General features: G+C 36.2%; 1 protein-coding gene across 1 annotated transcript in view; it reads left to right on the top strand.

Annotated features, from left to right (window-relative positions):
- The window catches only part of ANOS1 (anosmin 1), a 138981-nt gene extending 123564 nt beyond the window's left edge, over positions 1 to 15417 (top strand). Inside the window, exons 10-14 of the mRNA XM_034074483.1 lie at positions 3363 to 3457; positions 5769 to 5940; positions 7155 to 7375; positions 10073 to 10214; positions 10891 to 15417. Coding sequence (XP_033930374.1) covers positions 3363 to 3457; positions 5769 to 5940; positions 7155 to 7375; positions 10073 to 10214; positions 10891 to 10949 — 689 coding nt within the window. The 3' untranslated portion in view covers positions 10950 to 15417. The remainder of the gene's footprint in view (positions 1 to 3362; positions 3458 to 5768; positions 5941 to 7154; positions 7376 to 10072; positions 10215 to 10890) is intronic.
- The last annotated feature ends 1302 nt before the right edge of the window (positions 15418 to 16719 follow it).

The raw sequence follows: 16719 nt of genomic DNA, 5'->3' as shown, positions 1-16719 counted from the left end.
AAAGCTTGCTCTTTGTGCAAGCAGCAGTCTTTTTAGTGTCAAATAGTATACTTTCTAGCCATGGGAACAGTGAAGTTATAAACCTTTATAAAGACTCCTAATTGGAAGTACAGATTCAAGAAAACTCTGAACTGTTAAGGAGATTGATTATGTACAAAAAGGCTTTATACTGTGACAGCTGGAATATCAGGGAACCAGACTGAAGGAAACTGAAGGCAATTTCTTTTCAGTGTTATGCTTTCCAATAAATTGGCCTAAAGCAGCCCCATTGGATACAGGATATTTTGTTAATATTAACTACTGAAATGACTTTTCAGAAAAAGTGTGGCTGTGGGTTGCACTGTATTAAACTTAGCTGGGCTTTGTTCAGAACCATTAGCTTTGGTGGCAGTGGCTGGCATTCAGCTAGACTGCAGCTTGGACAGCTTGTCCAGGAACTGCCACTGAGTTTGTAATGGACAGCTGAAAACAAAAATCTAAATAAAATTATAGTAGTGATCTCACTAGGATAGTGTCTATTACTGAACAGGAGACTGGGAGAAGCTTTTCTTTTGCTAAAAGTGAATCTCTAGAGCCATGAGCTTTATGAGCAACTTTATAAAACAAATGCATATTTTCATCCTTTTTTTTTTTAAGTCTCTTATGTGGCTTTTTAAATCATCCCATACATCTTGTCTCCTTTTGCTCTAAAAAAATATGAAGATAATTCCTAAACCATCTTGTTTCTTAATACGCATACTTCATGCATGCACATACACTGAGCTTTTCATGCTTCTAGCTAGAATGTCCCACCTTTTCTATTTTTTTTAAGTTTCTATCTTAAGAGCTACTTCCTTATCATATTTCAGTTTTGCAACCCAAATTATGCAGACCTTATCCCTGACAGCATAGAATTTTTAAAAGGAGAAAATTTTTATTGTTCTCAAGTGTTTTTGCATTCTTCTTTTTAACAAAAAGCAATTAACATGCTTATGTTTAGATCTGTCAGATAACAGCAGTCACTAAGACGGAGATTAGAACTGAAGAATTTTTAGTCTTGGAAAAAAAAAATTAGGGAAGTCAAAAAGGCCTGCTCCAATGGAAAGTTTTGGTTAGACTTAAATGGTCCTGTCCTGATGCATTACAGTTTATAGCAGTTGATGTGGTTATATATATATACTTATATATATATATATGCATGCAAAAACCTTTCTGAAATAGCAATTACATGCACACTGAAGATAAGTTATCAGGCAGGATACCAGATGTAAGCGGTATCAAATATAGGATTCATTTGTTAATTTTGCTTAAATACAAAATTATAAAATTAAAATCTTCATCCTGCATTTACAATCCAAGTTGATAGAAAGTGAAATTAATAACAAATAATAACTTCTTTCTAATTTTCTAGTTCAAATAGAGAAGGTATCAGAAACCACAGCTGTTATGAATGGTTTATAAAGGATTTGCTAGAGCAAGAAAGGAGAAGTAGGAAATAAGAGAATGACCAAGAGGAGAAGCTCACAGAAGCAATGGAGGTTGAGCTGCACTGTAATCCAACAAAATTCTGCTGTGCCAGGAGCTGGAAATACCAAATATCTTGGGTTACAATCTGTTTAATTACATTTCTGGGCAGAGGCTTAGTAAATCTGTACACAAGTGTATGTGGATGCTGAACCGTTGTAACCTCTTGATGTTTGAGACTTATTTTAAAATGTTTGCCCATCAAGAGATATTTAGTGACCTACCTGAGATACGTGTCTTAACCAGTTCTTAATGGCTGGATTATGGCAAGGCTTAATTTGCTTTGATAATGTCTGCCAAAGAGAGAGTGATTTTTTTATGGATTGCAGGTGAAAGTTATTATAAGTGAAAATAGCCAATAGCTTTACAGAGAGCAGCCCACATAATGTGCAGATAGTTGAAAGTAATAAGTTGTAATTATCAGATAATATGCAGTCAATAACACATTCACTGTGCTTAACTGGCTTAGAGTGCACATCATTAATATAGCATGATTAATGTAGCAGCACAAAGTTTTCAGGTCCCAAGAAGCTAGCTATTCTGTTTTTTTCTCCCAGGAGAGGGACACAAGCAGATGACAGGCAATAATTGAATGAACTGAAAGATTAAATCAGATGAAACCTACTTATAAATGCACTGTGAGTTTCTGTCTCCATCCAGTAGGCACATCAGGTGGGAAAGTTCAGCATCTAAGAGGCAAGTGAAAGCACATCAATTTTATTTTAAAATGAGAGAGAACAATCACAGGACAGTTATTTCTTTATAGATTTCTTTTTGGAAAAAATAAAAATGAAAAATTGAGTTTCCAGAGAAATTACACAATTAGCACATATGTTGTTATGATGATAGCTGCTGCAAAAAATCTATTTCAAGGAGCTTCTAATCAGTCTTTTTACCACAATGCTATTTGAGCTAGTTTCAGACTATTTTCTGTTTCGTTTACAATCCTTCCCTTCTGCATCCAAATTGCTCGTAGCAGTCTAATGTCAGATCAGCCCTTAAGGCATCAAAGATATTTGTTTTTCTTCCTGAAACCCATGATTAGGGACTTGGCATTAGTGGTTATGTCATACCTAGCTAATTAATAATAAGTGACATAGTTTTGTATCCTCTGTATAGAGGAGAACTAAATCCAGAAAAATGACAGGACGTATTTGCATTACCTGATGAGATTTTCTTCTTTTGTCTAATTCTTTATTGCCGTTTGTTTTGCTTCCTTATGCAAAGTATTAGATGAGAAGCTAAGAGAGCTGGAAATTGGTTGAAGGCTTATACAATTGATACTGCAGCAAGTTTTGTCATTGATTTAAATGGGAACAAACTCAAGAATTTGGTGTTATTCCTAAGAATCGAGACTAGAATTTTATTTGGACAGAAGCTGAATAGTTGTTAGGATGTATTCTGAAAGAAGAAAGTTTAGGGATTTGCAGACATTTTCACACATCTTCAGGCACAGATTTCTCAAGCCGTGCCAGGCAGCAGGGTTGTGATGCTCTGACAATATAAACAGTCACAGGCAGTTGACACAAAGTCATTCCCATAATTTGCAGGATGTTTAGAAGTAGTAGCATTGAGGTTGTTTTTTTAATGTTCAATGTAAATGCTTGATTTAAGAAAAAATTGTAAGCAGTATATGCTTACATATCAGAAAATGCCAATTCACTGGTTTTAGATTTATCTCCATTAGCTGACATAAGGTTTAAATTAGGTAAGTATGTAATATTTTCTCCTTTCTAGTGAGGGACTACCCTCTCTGCAGTACTTAAAACTCCTTTTTTTATCCAGAGAAGCCAGAAAAGTTGCAGTGGTGAAAGCATAGTTATAATATATGTTTTTTCCTCTCTTTTTATATCATTCAGATATCAGCATGAATCAATTCCAAGTGCACTGGTTACTGGAGTCCTGTGTGCACAATGACACCAAAGGACGTGGGAAAGTAACAGAGCTGACTTATGTAAGTGTTCATTCAGCCTTCTGCTTGACTCTGAATAGCTTCTAAACAGTATGATTTATACTGTGCTTCACAGATAAATAAGGATGTTTCTTCTTTGTGTTTCTCTTTGGCAAAAGATAAAAACAATGCATCTGGACTTTTCGAGGGTTTTTTTGTGGTGTTCAGGGTTTTTTTAATCCATACTAGGGTAATTTTTTGTTGTTTTTGTTAGTGTTAGTTAGAAAATGAAGGTGGCAAACAAACTTGTATGTACACCTACATTTCTAGAACATACAGAACATGAAGCTTTATAATTAGTACTGTAGGGCTCTAGCAGAGTGCCTAAACTGAACAGTAATAATAGTAATTAATAAAGTAGGTTTTCTTTTAGACATTCAGGTGGGATTCACAACCTTGAGGGCAGTAATAGAATAAGAAAAAAGGACCATAGGTGAAAAATACTAGACATTAAATCTGAAAGTCAGGCAGGTATCAGATAAGAAGAAAAGCTCTCTATAAGTACATGTCAGCCCAAATATGTATTGCAGTGACAGTTCTTCATACTCAATTTGTTGGCAATCTAGTGTCATCTGTCTCTGTAAAGCATTATTTGAACAACATTGTAATGTGGTTGGTGCATCACAATTGATTTAATGGGTTATGGAGAATGGAAGAAATCACAATTCACCTTTCCTTCTTACCCTGACATATACTGAGATCAATTCAGTGGAGTTAATGGTATGTAAAAGTACAGTAAGTCAAAAGACATCATTTCTCATGCAGGAGACTGTTAGCTTGTAAGATTTACTGCTTCATGGGGCAGCAAAGCAAATTATTAGAGGTGGATTAAAAAAATTATTGTGACATAATGTTATGATCAGTCACAATATTTCAAGTTATGCGCATTGAAGATAGGAGAAATTTGACATTTGAGGAGTTTATTTCCGCTAGAGGTCAGAAAATATCTTTGTAAATTTGTCCACATGCATTATAGGATTAGTTCATTATTGTGCCCAAAGAAATGGTAAATGCTCCATCCCTGGCAGTGTCCAAGGCCAGATTGGACAGAGGCTTATGTAACATGGTCTAGGGTGAGGCGTCCCTGCCCATAGCAGGAGGGTTGGAACTAGATGCTCTTAAGGTCCTTTCCAACACTAATAATTTCATGATTCTACAATTCTGTTTCCTCTCAATTATCTTATGGTAATTGATCTGTTCTACTTCAGGGAACTGTTTCTTAAGGAGAAGAATCTAGCTACAAGCAAACAGAAGAAGGTGGATGCTACAAAATCTTTGCTACTGGATATGATAGGTCAAGGTGAATAAAGGCCTTACATATCCAGTGCTGAGCATTTAGGCCCTGTCACAATAAATGAAAATAGTGCAAAGGAGGTGTCAAGCTTGTTAAAGCACTCTTCTGGCAGATGGAAGGGGAGTCAAGTTCATTCTCAGCCCCACCTCTATGTCTCAATGAAAATGACCTTCCGAGTGAACATTAGACTAATCCAATTTGGCATTAGAAAAAAGTGGCTATGTAGAAGAACAATGGAAAATAGTGATTCTGAAGGGAAGTAAGGACCTAAAAGGCAGTGAAAGACTTCTGACCTTAGTAAGGTATTATTGGACATCTTCCCAGAAAAAAAAGACTAAAAGAACAAAAAACCAAACAAACAAAAAAGAAACCCCACATTTTTCTCTCATATATGATTTCTCCTAAAGCTTTCAGGCTTTGATTTTCAAAAGTACTTTAGACAACAAGAAGAATTTAACAGGACACTTATGCTTTGTGTAAAGTTTTCTGCTCTGATTATTGTCTTTAAATGGAGACTTTGTAGTTCAGCTGTGAAGCTTTTCTTCCTAAGAAGACAGAAGTAGCTAATGTAGTAAAGCAGAAAAAAAAATGGATCCTTAATGACGCGCTGGACTTTGAATGTGCTTTTAAAAAATTGAATGTAGATGAAGCCTGTCATTTACAGCAGCTTAACTCAGCTTTCTTACATTTATTTAGTTCGACTAGCATTTACATCCTCACATTGCTACTCCCACTCTATCATGTCAGAAAGACTGTTCTAAATGTTAGAAGCCAGTTGCTTTGATGCAGCATGGCAAAAGAACTGTGTAGAATTGAAGGACATATCCAAATACCATGCTAATATATTATACTCTGACTAAAAGCCATGTTGGCATAGCATAGCAGGAATTAGTGGAGAAAATGTTTCATCTTCTGCCAACGTTGGGGTTTTTTTTGGGGGGTGGGGGTTGGTTGTTTTTTTTTTTTTTCCTACAGGTCTGTTTGCACTATGTGATCTTTTTGGTTTTTTTTTTGTTGTAGGAAAACTACATAATTCTGAAGGACCTGTCATTTTCATGCAAATATAAAGTAACTATTTTGCCTGCAACATCTAAAGGTCGTTTTAAAGCTGAGAGTATTTTCTTTGTTACCCCATCTTGCTCTGCATTTAAAGAAAAAACCCACAAGCACATTAATTGTCCTGCTGAAGGAGGTAAGGCAAGATCTGGAGAACTAGCCAAATAGTTTCAAATCATAAAAAAAAAAGTCCTTAAAGCTATTCAAAAATTCGAAATGAAAGTTTCAGAGCAAATAAAAATATGACTGGTGCCTATGTGAAAAATCTACTACAATAGAAAGCAGCATAGATTTTGGCTGGTATTTACTGTCTTGTCAGTTAGGTGATAATTTTAGTGGACTGTTTAAAAACATGAAATTTGTTATTTGACAGTTTTTATTTTTGTAAGGAGGAACAGTTATTATAATTATGGATGATAACTGTAAACATAATTATACTGGCATGACCCATCTTTTGCATGTTTTGCTACTGATACAAGCTGCTTTTTCAAAACAGTTTGATTTTATTTAGGTTAATTCTGCTCTCTAACAAATAGAGACACTTGTATCTTTCACAATGGTGCCACAATGGTAGGTACAGCTGGAAAGTTATGAAAATCACAGAATTACGGAGATACTGGTTGGCAAGGACCTCTAGGGTCAGTTAATCCAGCTACCCACTTGAAGCAGGACTGTTGCCAGCACTTGGTCAAGTCAGCCATGTCTTTGCACAGCCAAGTCTGGAAACCTCTCCATTTAGAGGGTGACCCTCTCATTTTGAGTCTCTAGTATCCCCAAAGGTATCCCATGCTCTGTGGGTCACCTCAGAGCCTTGCTGGCCACCACTGCCATTTCCTCACCACCCCTCTTAACATTTTTCACCACTACAGCTTTTCCTGGGTAACTGCAAATAAGGCTTATGTTTCCCCTCATCAGTGTTCCTATTAGCTTCTTTTTTAGTTTTAGAGCATGACTTTCACTTTTTACCTGCATATGGAGTTTTGTGCTATCCTTTGAATTTTCTTGTGGTCCCAAAGCTGAAAATCTGAGCTCAGGTATTCTGAAATACAGAGGACCAGAAGGATGGCTTCCTGTGAATGAAGCTTTTATATCTTTACATGCCACAGGCTTTCCTTTCTGTCAACTGCAGCTGACAGCATTTGATCTGAAGTTTGAATTTGGCCCAAAATGCCAATGGATTGTATCAATGGTAGACTTTGGTTAACACTGAAAGGCTGATGCTAGAAAGCTGGCAGGATCCTGGGTAACGCCAGAGAGCTCTGTCTGTCTTTGATTTGTGGAATTAAATGAACTTTATTGAACATTATCTCTCAAAGTTTAGCTTATCTTTTTTGCTTTCCAAATTTATAGTGCCAGTTCTACCCAAAGTGTTGGCCAAACCAGAGAATCTATCTGCGTCTTTCATTGTTCAGGAAGGTAACATCACTGGCCATTTTTCCTGGAAGATATCCAAGGCAGACCTTCACCAGCCCATGACAGGGTTCCAAGTCACTTGGGCAGAAGTAACCACAGAAAGCCGGCAGAACAGCTTACCCAACAGCATCATTTCACAGTCACAGATACTGCCAGCAGTAAGTTGTTTGTTACTTTCGTTGCTAGCAGCTTCATAAGTATGTGTGTATTTTTAATGTTAGTGGTGATGCAGATGTCACACGTAGCATTCTCTGGCTCTGCAGGCAAGTTAGAGCTGGAAGTGCTGAATTTTTCCTACTTGCTGGAGCTAGAAAGCACAGCTACTCATCTTAATGACACATCAAACATTTTAATGTGCACAATTGTCAAATTAGCAACAATTGTCTGAGAAATGCCTGAAGGGAGGAAAAGATCATCTGTGTGGCAATAGATGTTTTTATTTTCTTTTGATGATCAGGCTGTTCAATTTGGCAGTTACTACAGTTTTACTAATTATTTGGTGTCCAAGTCAATGGATATAAAAGACTTTTCTCTTACTTTGTATCATTGCTCTAAGAAAAATAAAATCACTTTGCCTTCTGCCAATATGCATTATTGTCCAATGGACAAATAATTTAAAGGAGAACTAGATGTCACTGTTTATTGAAAGTGCAAGAATTAATAATTTGAATTCTTCCTCCTATTTGCTTTAAGATGGCCTTTGCTATTTCAGTTCCTCCTCTGGAAGAAGCAGGTGAAGGGCACTTCATACAGACTCTGCTGCCAGATCCACCAGTCAACAAAAGGGCTTAAGCAGCTGGCTTTGATCCAAGGTCTGCTAATAACACTGGGAGTCTTTCCATTTACTTCAGGGAAGTGGATCAAGGCAATTGTTTCTAGAGCAGAACTTGCTGAAAATCTTTTCACATTTGTCTCCTCAAAAAATACACAGAATGTTTCTTTGGATGCGTATTACATTCAATGCATTTTTCACAAATCTAAGGCAAGGTTCTCATCATTCTGTCTTAATTCCTGGCAGGCTGACCTAGGGCTATAGGGCACACATGTTTCAAAGCCCGTTTCTGCAGAAGAGCAACAAAGTTTATCATGGATTCCTTAGAGCTCTGGGGCACACTGCAGCCACTTAACACAATAATAAGCAAAGTTAAAGACCATGAGATGTTGATTTACAAATTTGTTTTCATCTTTTTTTAGGAGCAGGCATATATTTTATTCAGCATTTATATTCCTTTTTTTAAGCTTTTGGTCCAGTTAGGTCTGAAATATGTATAAAGTTTTATTTAAAACACTCTTTTGTATTGTGTTTTACTTTATTTTTTTATCTTTATTGTCCTCTGGTTTCACTACTGTAGAGCCTGGAGATTAATTTTATTTAATTATCTATCTATCTATCTATCTATCTATCTATCTATCTTTGTCTATGGCAACTGGTTAACTTACAGAAAACTGTCTTGAGTTGAAACAGTCCTTTTTAGGAAAGATAGGTCAGCAAAGCGAGGTGGTGGAGTTACTCTTTACATGAGAGAGCGACTAGAATGTATTGAGTTCTCTCCGGGGCAGCTGAGGAGCAAGTGGAAAGTCTGTGGGTACGAATTAAGGGACAGACTGATACGGGTGATACAGTTGTGGGGGTCTATTATAGACCTCTTGATCAGGACGAAGGAGTTGATGAGGCTTTCTACAGACAACTGAAAGCAGCCTCACGACTACATACCTTGGTCCTCATGGGGGATTTTAACTATCCCAAGAAACCTCCTAGACTGTGAATGATTGGCTGTGTGAGTCTTCCAGAAAATATCAGGGTAGTTAAAGAACAACCCCATGTACCAGTACAGGCCGGTGGTTGACCTGCTGGAAAGTAATGAAGGGGAAAGGGACCTGGGGGTCCTGGTGGATAGGAGGATGACCATGAGCCAGCAATGTGCCCTTGTGGCCAAGAAGGCAAATGGCATCCTAGGGTGCCTTAGCAAGGGTGTGGTTAGTAGGGCAAGAGAGGTTCTCCTCCCCCTCTACTCTGCCTTCGTGAGGCCACGTCGAATATTGAGTCCAGTTCTGGGCCCTCAGTTCAAGAAGGACAGGGAATTGCTTGAAAGAGTCCAGCACAGAGCCACAAAGATGATTAAGGGAGTGGAACACCTCCCTTATGAGGAGAGGCTGAGGGAGCTGGGTCTCTTTAGCTTGGAGAAGAGGAAACTGAGGAGTAACCTCATCAGTGTTTACAAATATGTAAAGGGTGGGTGTCAGGATGATGGAGCTAGGCTTTATTCAGTGATATCCAGTGATAGGACAAGGGGCAATGGGTGTAAACTGGAGCATAGGAGGTTCCATGTGAACATCAGGAAGAACTTCTTTACTGTAAGAGTGACAGAGCCCTGGAACAGGTTGCCCAGGGGGGTTGTGGAGTCTCTTATGTTGGAGATATTCAAGGCCCTCCTGGACAAGTTCCTGTGTGATGTACTCTAGGTTACCCTGCTCTTGCAGGGGGGTTGGACTAGATGATCTTTCGAGGTCTCTTCCAACCCTTGGGATTCTGTGATTAGAAAGTTACTTTTTTTTTCTTTTTCTGATGAGCATCCATTTTCCAGAACACTGAGGAACAATTTGGACCTCATACACATGCAACCATAATGTTATGGTAAAAAAAGTATGCTCAAAGAGATTGTCAGGCAAAAAATTCAGAACAAATCCTCTCAATGGAGTGATGTATACATTAAATCCTTTTGACGTATTTCTAAGAAAATGATTTGTCACTACTGAGAGTGACAGACACTGTTTAAACAGCTGATTTATGTGAGCAGAGCAACCATGTTGTATTTTTAGATGCTTTGAGGATTAATGCAATTTATTTATTTTAGGATCATTATGTACTTACTGTACCCAATCTGAGGCCATCAATGCTGTACCGTTTGGAAGTTCAAGTGCTGACAACTGGTGGAGAAGGACCAGCTACAATAAAATCATTTCGAACACCTGACCTTCCTCTATTTTCACCCCACAGTAAGTTCTACACCATTTTGACATGTGGCTCTATGTTGCAAAACTCCAGTCCTCCACATGTAAACAGTTTGCTTGAGCCTCAGTCTTTACTGATGTCAGCAGCATTCCATAAACTGAAGATCTGTGAAAATATAGGATTCCCCCACCATCCCAAGCAATGATGGAAGCACATGCAATCTTTCACTCAGTTTCTGTGGTCTGATATTTGCCATTCATTCCTCCACAGCTCTTTGGCTTATGCCTGTAGCACTTGGGGTTCAAAGCTGGTCTGTCCTCCAAGTACTAGCTAGGTCTGGGATTCCCCATCTTTCAAGATTAAATTTTGCTGGGTGCATTCAGTCCAGCATGGCTAAAGCCTGATCGTATTTATAAAGCAGTTCAAACCTCTTAATAGCCATTTTCAGCATTTCATGTATTTCTGAAAAGTACAGCCCAGTGTGATAAAACAAAGTAAAAAATACAATGAACTAGTCCAAGATTCCTAAGTCTTTTTGTCTTTTCACAGTCTCACTAAAGTTGTCTGCACTGAACATGCACATAGTTGTCAACACAGGCTGTTTACTTACAAAGGATTGCCAGCTGAAGGCCTCACAAAGCCTATTTAGTACTGCTCAATGTTGGTATTACATATTCAGGGTGTATATATACATGAACATTTTCCTATTCTTTTGTTTAGGACCTCATCTGAAGCAACATCATCCACATCACTACAAGCCACCCCCAGAGAAATATTAGACTGTCTCAGATGATTATACCAATAAGAGAAAAAACTGAGCTCCAAATGAAGGCTGGGAAAAGGTACATCTGTAGAAGCAATGAAAGCAGGTTGCCATCCTGTACGATCTGTATCTTCTTCTCTGTAGTTTAGCCATGAAGAATTGTATTTGCACCAAGACCAGGATAAAGCATACAGCAAGTATCATTTAATTACCACCACTGTTCCACAAACTGAAGATTGCATACAACTCAACACCTGTGAGAAAATCAGAAGTTTGTTCATTATAATGAACATATTTTTGCATTTCTGTGTTTAAAGTAGATTGAAATGGTGCAACATATACAGCTTTTTCTCTTTGTGACTTCAACATTAACATTTGCAAGGTTGTCCTGTGATGTATACATACTTTTGAACACTGGAGGCCATGTTCTCATCAGCATACTTAAATTATCTATTTTACTTAAAGCTTTGCCTGTCACCAATTTAAATCCTAGTGTATTTTGCTATTAAAGAAGATCTCCATAAGTCTGAAATAAGGACATAAGTAAAATAAATACCAGTAGCGGAAGCCCTAAAATAGTCAGTATTTAGTAACTACAGTATCACCACAGAGGAGGATGACAATATATTTGTATCACCTATCTATTCTGAACTAGTAATGTTCTGATGTGTAGATCTTCTGTTAATGTAGTTAATAGCTAAAATATATACAGGGTAGATGTACCCTTGTAAAGAAACAAATAGCAATAGATAGAATTGTTGAAAATTAATGGTGATTAATACAATTAATTGATAGGTCCTCCTTTTGAAATCCCATTTCTAATTTTTTTTATATGATGCTTCAAGATGAATTGTTAACATTAACATTTTAGAAACTGAAATTCTGAGGCACATTTATTATTCAAGTAGCTGCAGAGCTACTTTTTGGCTTTGGCTTTTGATGCGCATATTTCTTTTCCCCATGGATCTTTTGAACAGAAGGATGGATGTATTGGATCTATTCTGCTGTTCTGCTTACAGAAAGAATTATGTGACAATATTCTGGCATCTGGAAAACATTAGTTTATAGTTTATTTGAATGCATTTTTCAAATTTAGACAGAAGGGTGCCCTTTTAAACCATAAGGGAATTCATATTGCCTTATTGTGCAATATAAACTGTCTAAGATAATTTGCCACACAGAGAGACGTACCTCAACGGTAAACAGAAACTGCTTAGATTTATTATCGAGAGGATCAAAAGTATCTGGCAATAAATGTTCATACAGATACTTATAATCAGCTTCTAATGTTCAAGATGTTCAATGTGCTCCTGCATTCTTTGTCACCATTTCCATTGTTCCCCGTATCATCATATGAGGTTAAAAGACTTCAAACACGCAGGAGTCAAACTGGACACTTTTTTTAACAGCAGATGCTACAGAGTCACCTATAATTCATATTTGCCTGAGATATTCAATGTGAGGAGCTCAGCCTTTAGTAGTAAATATATTTTCCTTCTTTTGGTAGTGTTTTGTGGAAAGCAAATATGAAAAAAAGAAATACATACCTGAAACTGAGGATCAGAGTTATGTCTATCATAGTAGAGTATTCACAAAATATTCAAATACAGTTTGTCTATACTACAGTTTGTAGCTTTTATTTTCATGTGGGTTAATAACACAGGGGGTGAAGGAAGCTGAGCTAATTTTTGCTTTTTCCAGTTTTCCTACATTCCTGCCTTTGATTTTAAAGGTCTTTTCGCCATCCATTCTGCTTCTAGTTCGGTTGTTGTCTTTTTTGATATGCAGTCAGTGATCAAGAACTTTTCCAGACATTTTCTATTGCTACATGGTTTTGGCTTTTAACAGTAGTTTTAAAAATGTTAAAGGCTATGGTACTTATAATTCCTTCCTCTATCATTCTGTCATCTCCCCTTTTCCAAAATACATTAGGAAATAAAAGGGTGAACTCTTCTTCATAAAATCTGTTGTTATAAAGGTTTGTTTAAAATTTTGGCAGAAATACAGATTTTCAGAGTTTTTTTTGTCAGGATGGAAGTGTTTTGTGTGTACAAACTTTTACCAAGAAAAGCAATTTGAATAGGACTATTGTGCAGCACTTCAACATTTAAATTGCACAGAGCATAGGTAAGGCTAGAAGTGATCACCATGATGTTTGCTGAGAGCAGGAGTCAGTGGGATCAGGGAAAATAATTACCTCAGGCTTCTCTGAAAAATTCTGGCCAAAGCTTTCAATCACAGTCTATTAGTTATGCTGGAGCAAATCTGCAGTGACTTGATTAATGTTAATAAAATTATGTTTCATTCATAGTGATGTTGTAAAGCATAGAACATGAATGTCCATCTCTATTACAATGATACCAAATTTGTCTTGGAGATAAACTGGAAGATAGTAGCTCTGAGTGGTCATACCCTTAGTCTTGGTTGCTGAGGGGAAAACTCATGCTTCTGAAATGAATCAGAAGAGTTACTGTTTGCTGATGCCAGTCTCTTTGAAGTGTTCAACTTCTAAATGTAACAATATATTTCTGAAGAGCTGGTGTAGTTTTCCCTTTTAAAGTAGAATCTGGAAATTTTAAAAAATGTTGATAGAGTTGCATTGAACCAGTGTATATAGAGAGTCCACTAAGATGTAAATTATTTTTTTCCTTTTGCAAACCAGCATATAAACTCAGCTCTCAAGTCACCCTCCAAATCAAAAATGAAAAATACAAAGCCAACAAAGCTCATGCCTGGATATTAAATTTCCAACTGTCAGTGATTTCCTGATTATTCTTTGAATTTAGTAGTACAGATTTGAAGTTGTTAGTGCCTAATTCATAAAGCCTTGTTTGCTGAATTTTACAGGGTATTGTCCTAATTTACTAGTCTAAGTCATTAAACATTTAATTCGGCAATAGAGTTCTCATTGCTATTTGATTCACTAGTTGAAGATTTATTTTGTCTAATGATGTTGTGTAATACAGAGTTAATATAGATATTGGGATGGTTCTAGGTACTCTGCACCTTTACACTGATGTATTATTTGCTATGTACAATTCTGATTAATATGTCTGTTGACTTCAGGATGCATTTTATCTTTATTTCTTAAAGGAGAATTATAAGAGTATACTATTTTTGCTACCTGCTTTTTGAAGTGGATTTTTTTTTTGTTCATCAGTGATTTTAAGAAGCAAATGGTTTGTTCTGTGTTTTTTCACCAGTTTTGAGTTGTTTATAGAGCAGGAGAAACTCAAATAAGACAGAGCTTTTTCTGTATGTATTTCTGTGTGTATAATCTTGAATATTCATTAAGAATATAGCACATAGACAATAAACAAGAGGCCTGACTTCTGGAATGCTGAACAACCTCGACTTAACGGCTTCAGAAAGAGCTGAGCACATTATGTGGCAATGCTAACATTGACATTAATGTTTGACGTGGTCACACAGACAGATAAAGAAATACTCACTGCTAATCTGAATGAGAATTTTACCATTCAGATTAGCAGAACTGCACTGAATCTGTAATACTAAGTCAGTTTATTCCCCAGTGCTTTCATCTCCATGCTCCCAGCTTGAGCCAGGGAATTTCAGATAAGCAGGCCCTGATTTAGGAAGGTGTGCAGAAGAGGAAACTTTCATATACAGAAAAGAAGTCAGAGGGATCAAAGGAAACCTGTGCAGTTAAGAATAATCTTTAGCAATGCCTTGAATAAAGCACAAATGTCAAAATTTGCTTGAATACTGTCTTAAATCAGGGCCTTACAGAACAAAGTGTGAGACTCAGACAGTTCTAAATTCTGTGTACAACACCATGAAACATTTTACTTTTGTCTTGTGTATATGTAAATGTCGTGATATTGACTTATTTATTAATTCATTTTCTCATATTATGTGCCAAGTATATTCCTACCCTTTTGAGCAGCACCTGTGAACTTCAATTACTAAAAATAATGTTACGCAAACTTGTGCATTGTAACCAGGAATATGATGCTAATAGGCTGTTGCATGTAGTTTAAAATAATTAAGAAAACCCTTTATTTAAAAAATGTAAATGAATACCTGCAGATGTTGATGATGATATATGGTTTTGCATGCCAAAACTCATTGTTCAGTTGTGGGCATGAAATGTAATGACTGTATTACCTCTACTGAATATATTAGGTACAATTTACAAAGTAATTAACAGAGTTCTATATGTAAAATTTTTCCTTCTGACTTAATTATATTGTAGTAGAGATAACAGAACTGCTTCTCTGTTACCCAAATTGGCTGTAGAAATTATGATCCTATAGCACTCATTTGAAGTCAGTATTTATTTATGTATGTAATACAGAAAGATTGGTCTTACGTGTTTGTCCTGTTATTTAGAAAAAAAAAATACACTTGTAAAAACAATTTGTAAAAAAAAATGTAAATAGAGTCTGATTTCTTTTACTTACTATTTTCATGTTTAGAATTTGTACATACTTCTTTAGGTAATAAACTATCCTACATCGAAATCTTGCTACATTATCTACTTCATACAGAATTTATAGTTTTGTTTTTCTTAAGCTCAAGACATAGAATCATCTAAGGAAAATCAGGTCATGCCAGGTACCTTTGCTACATCTGTATTTCACTGCTTATGAAATCATAGCATTTTATCCTCCATTTACTACAGCATTTTGGTTTTTTTACAAAGAAATCAGAATAGTCTCAAAATAAATTTTGATATCATTAGAGTGTTCTACTTCAAGCAATCCTTGAAGTAGAAAATCAGACTAAATAACTTTCCATCCCATTCTCTGTTTTAATAGAACAGTTCACTATCAAGCTTTGTTCACCCTTTATAATACTAACTTACAATAATTCAGATATTGCTGGGTCTGTGTCAGTGGGCTGATCCTGCAATTTCAAGATTTTCATGATTGGGATTCATGGTGAAATCTATGTATACACCAGATTTGGAGTATTTTCTATTTTAAAGTGCAGTTTCCCGTGATTGAAATTCTATATTTTTTAACAAATATATGTATCTGTCTTAGTACAAACAAACATTTAACTGTTGCAAATTGTCAGATATGTGCTGTCATTCTCAGATACAATATCTTTAGTTTGGGGATACACCTTTGACTTACTCTTGATGTACCTAATAAGCATTTAGATTTTGTTAACTTGAACATAAACTTTGCAGTTTCCTGATACTGCTTTCTCATTAGAATAACTGCTTTTATTTTGGGGTTTGATTTTCCTTTGACATAGATGGATAATATTTAGAAAAACCCATATAGTTACATTTCTGAGAGTTTGACTCTTTAATTATATTTGCCATTTTGATTCAGTAAGCCCAGACAAGAATAATGTGCCACTGTAGACAGATAGGTTGTCATAACAAATAAATAGTTCGTGTTCTACACACTTTAATTCAGAATAGCCATTCTTCTTTTTCTCCATGACTTCAAGTAAATGTTTTATTCAACACGGAGTTAAAAGAGACATTGCCTGGATGATGTGAATTATATGAAATAAAGCAAATTTGCTAAATATTGAACAGTTTTGATAATCTTGGTTTTCCATTTTATGGTTTATGCTTCTATACAACTTGGCTTTTGTGCATCTCAAAAAAAAAATAGTGTAATAAACACAATGAAAGCTTTCTACAGTACAAAAAAAAACACCTTATTTCTGTAATTCTGTTTTCTTATTACAGGTGTTGCATTGTCCTTGTATGGATATATGTCAGCCTCCTTGAGGAAGGCCTTGGGCTAAAACACTGACTGTTAGCCTGTCAGTGGCAATGCAGCACCTGTGAGGATAAAGAA

Source organism: Melopsittacus undulatus, chromosome 2 (genome assembly GCF_012275295.1).
Source record: "Melopsittacus undulatus isolate bMelUnd1 chromosome 2, bMelUnd1.mat.Z, whole genome shotgun sequence".
NCBI classification, from domain to species: Eukaryota; Metazoa; Chordata; class Aves; order Psittaciformes; family Psittaculidae; genus Melopsittacus; species Melopsittacus undulatus.
Note: the sequence above shows the minus strand (reverse complement) of the source record. Positions and strands in the feature narration are given on the sequence as shown.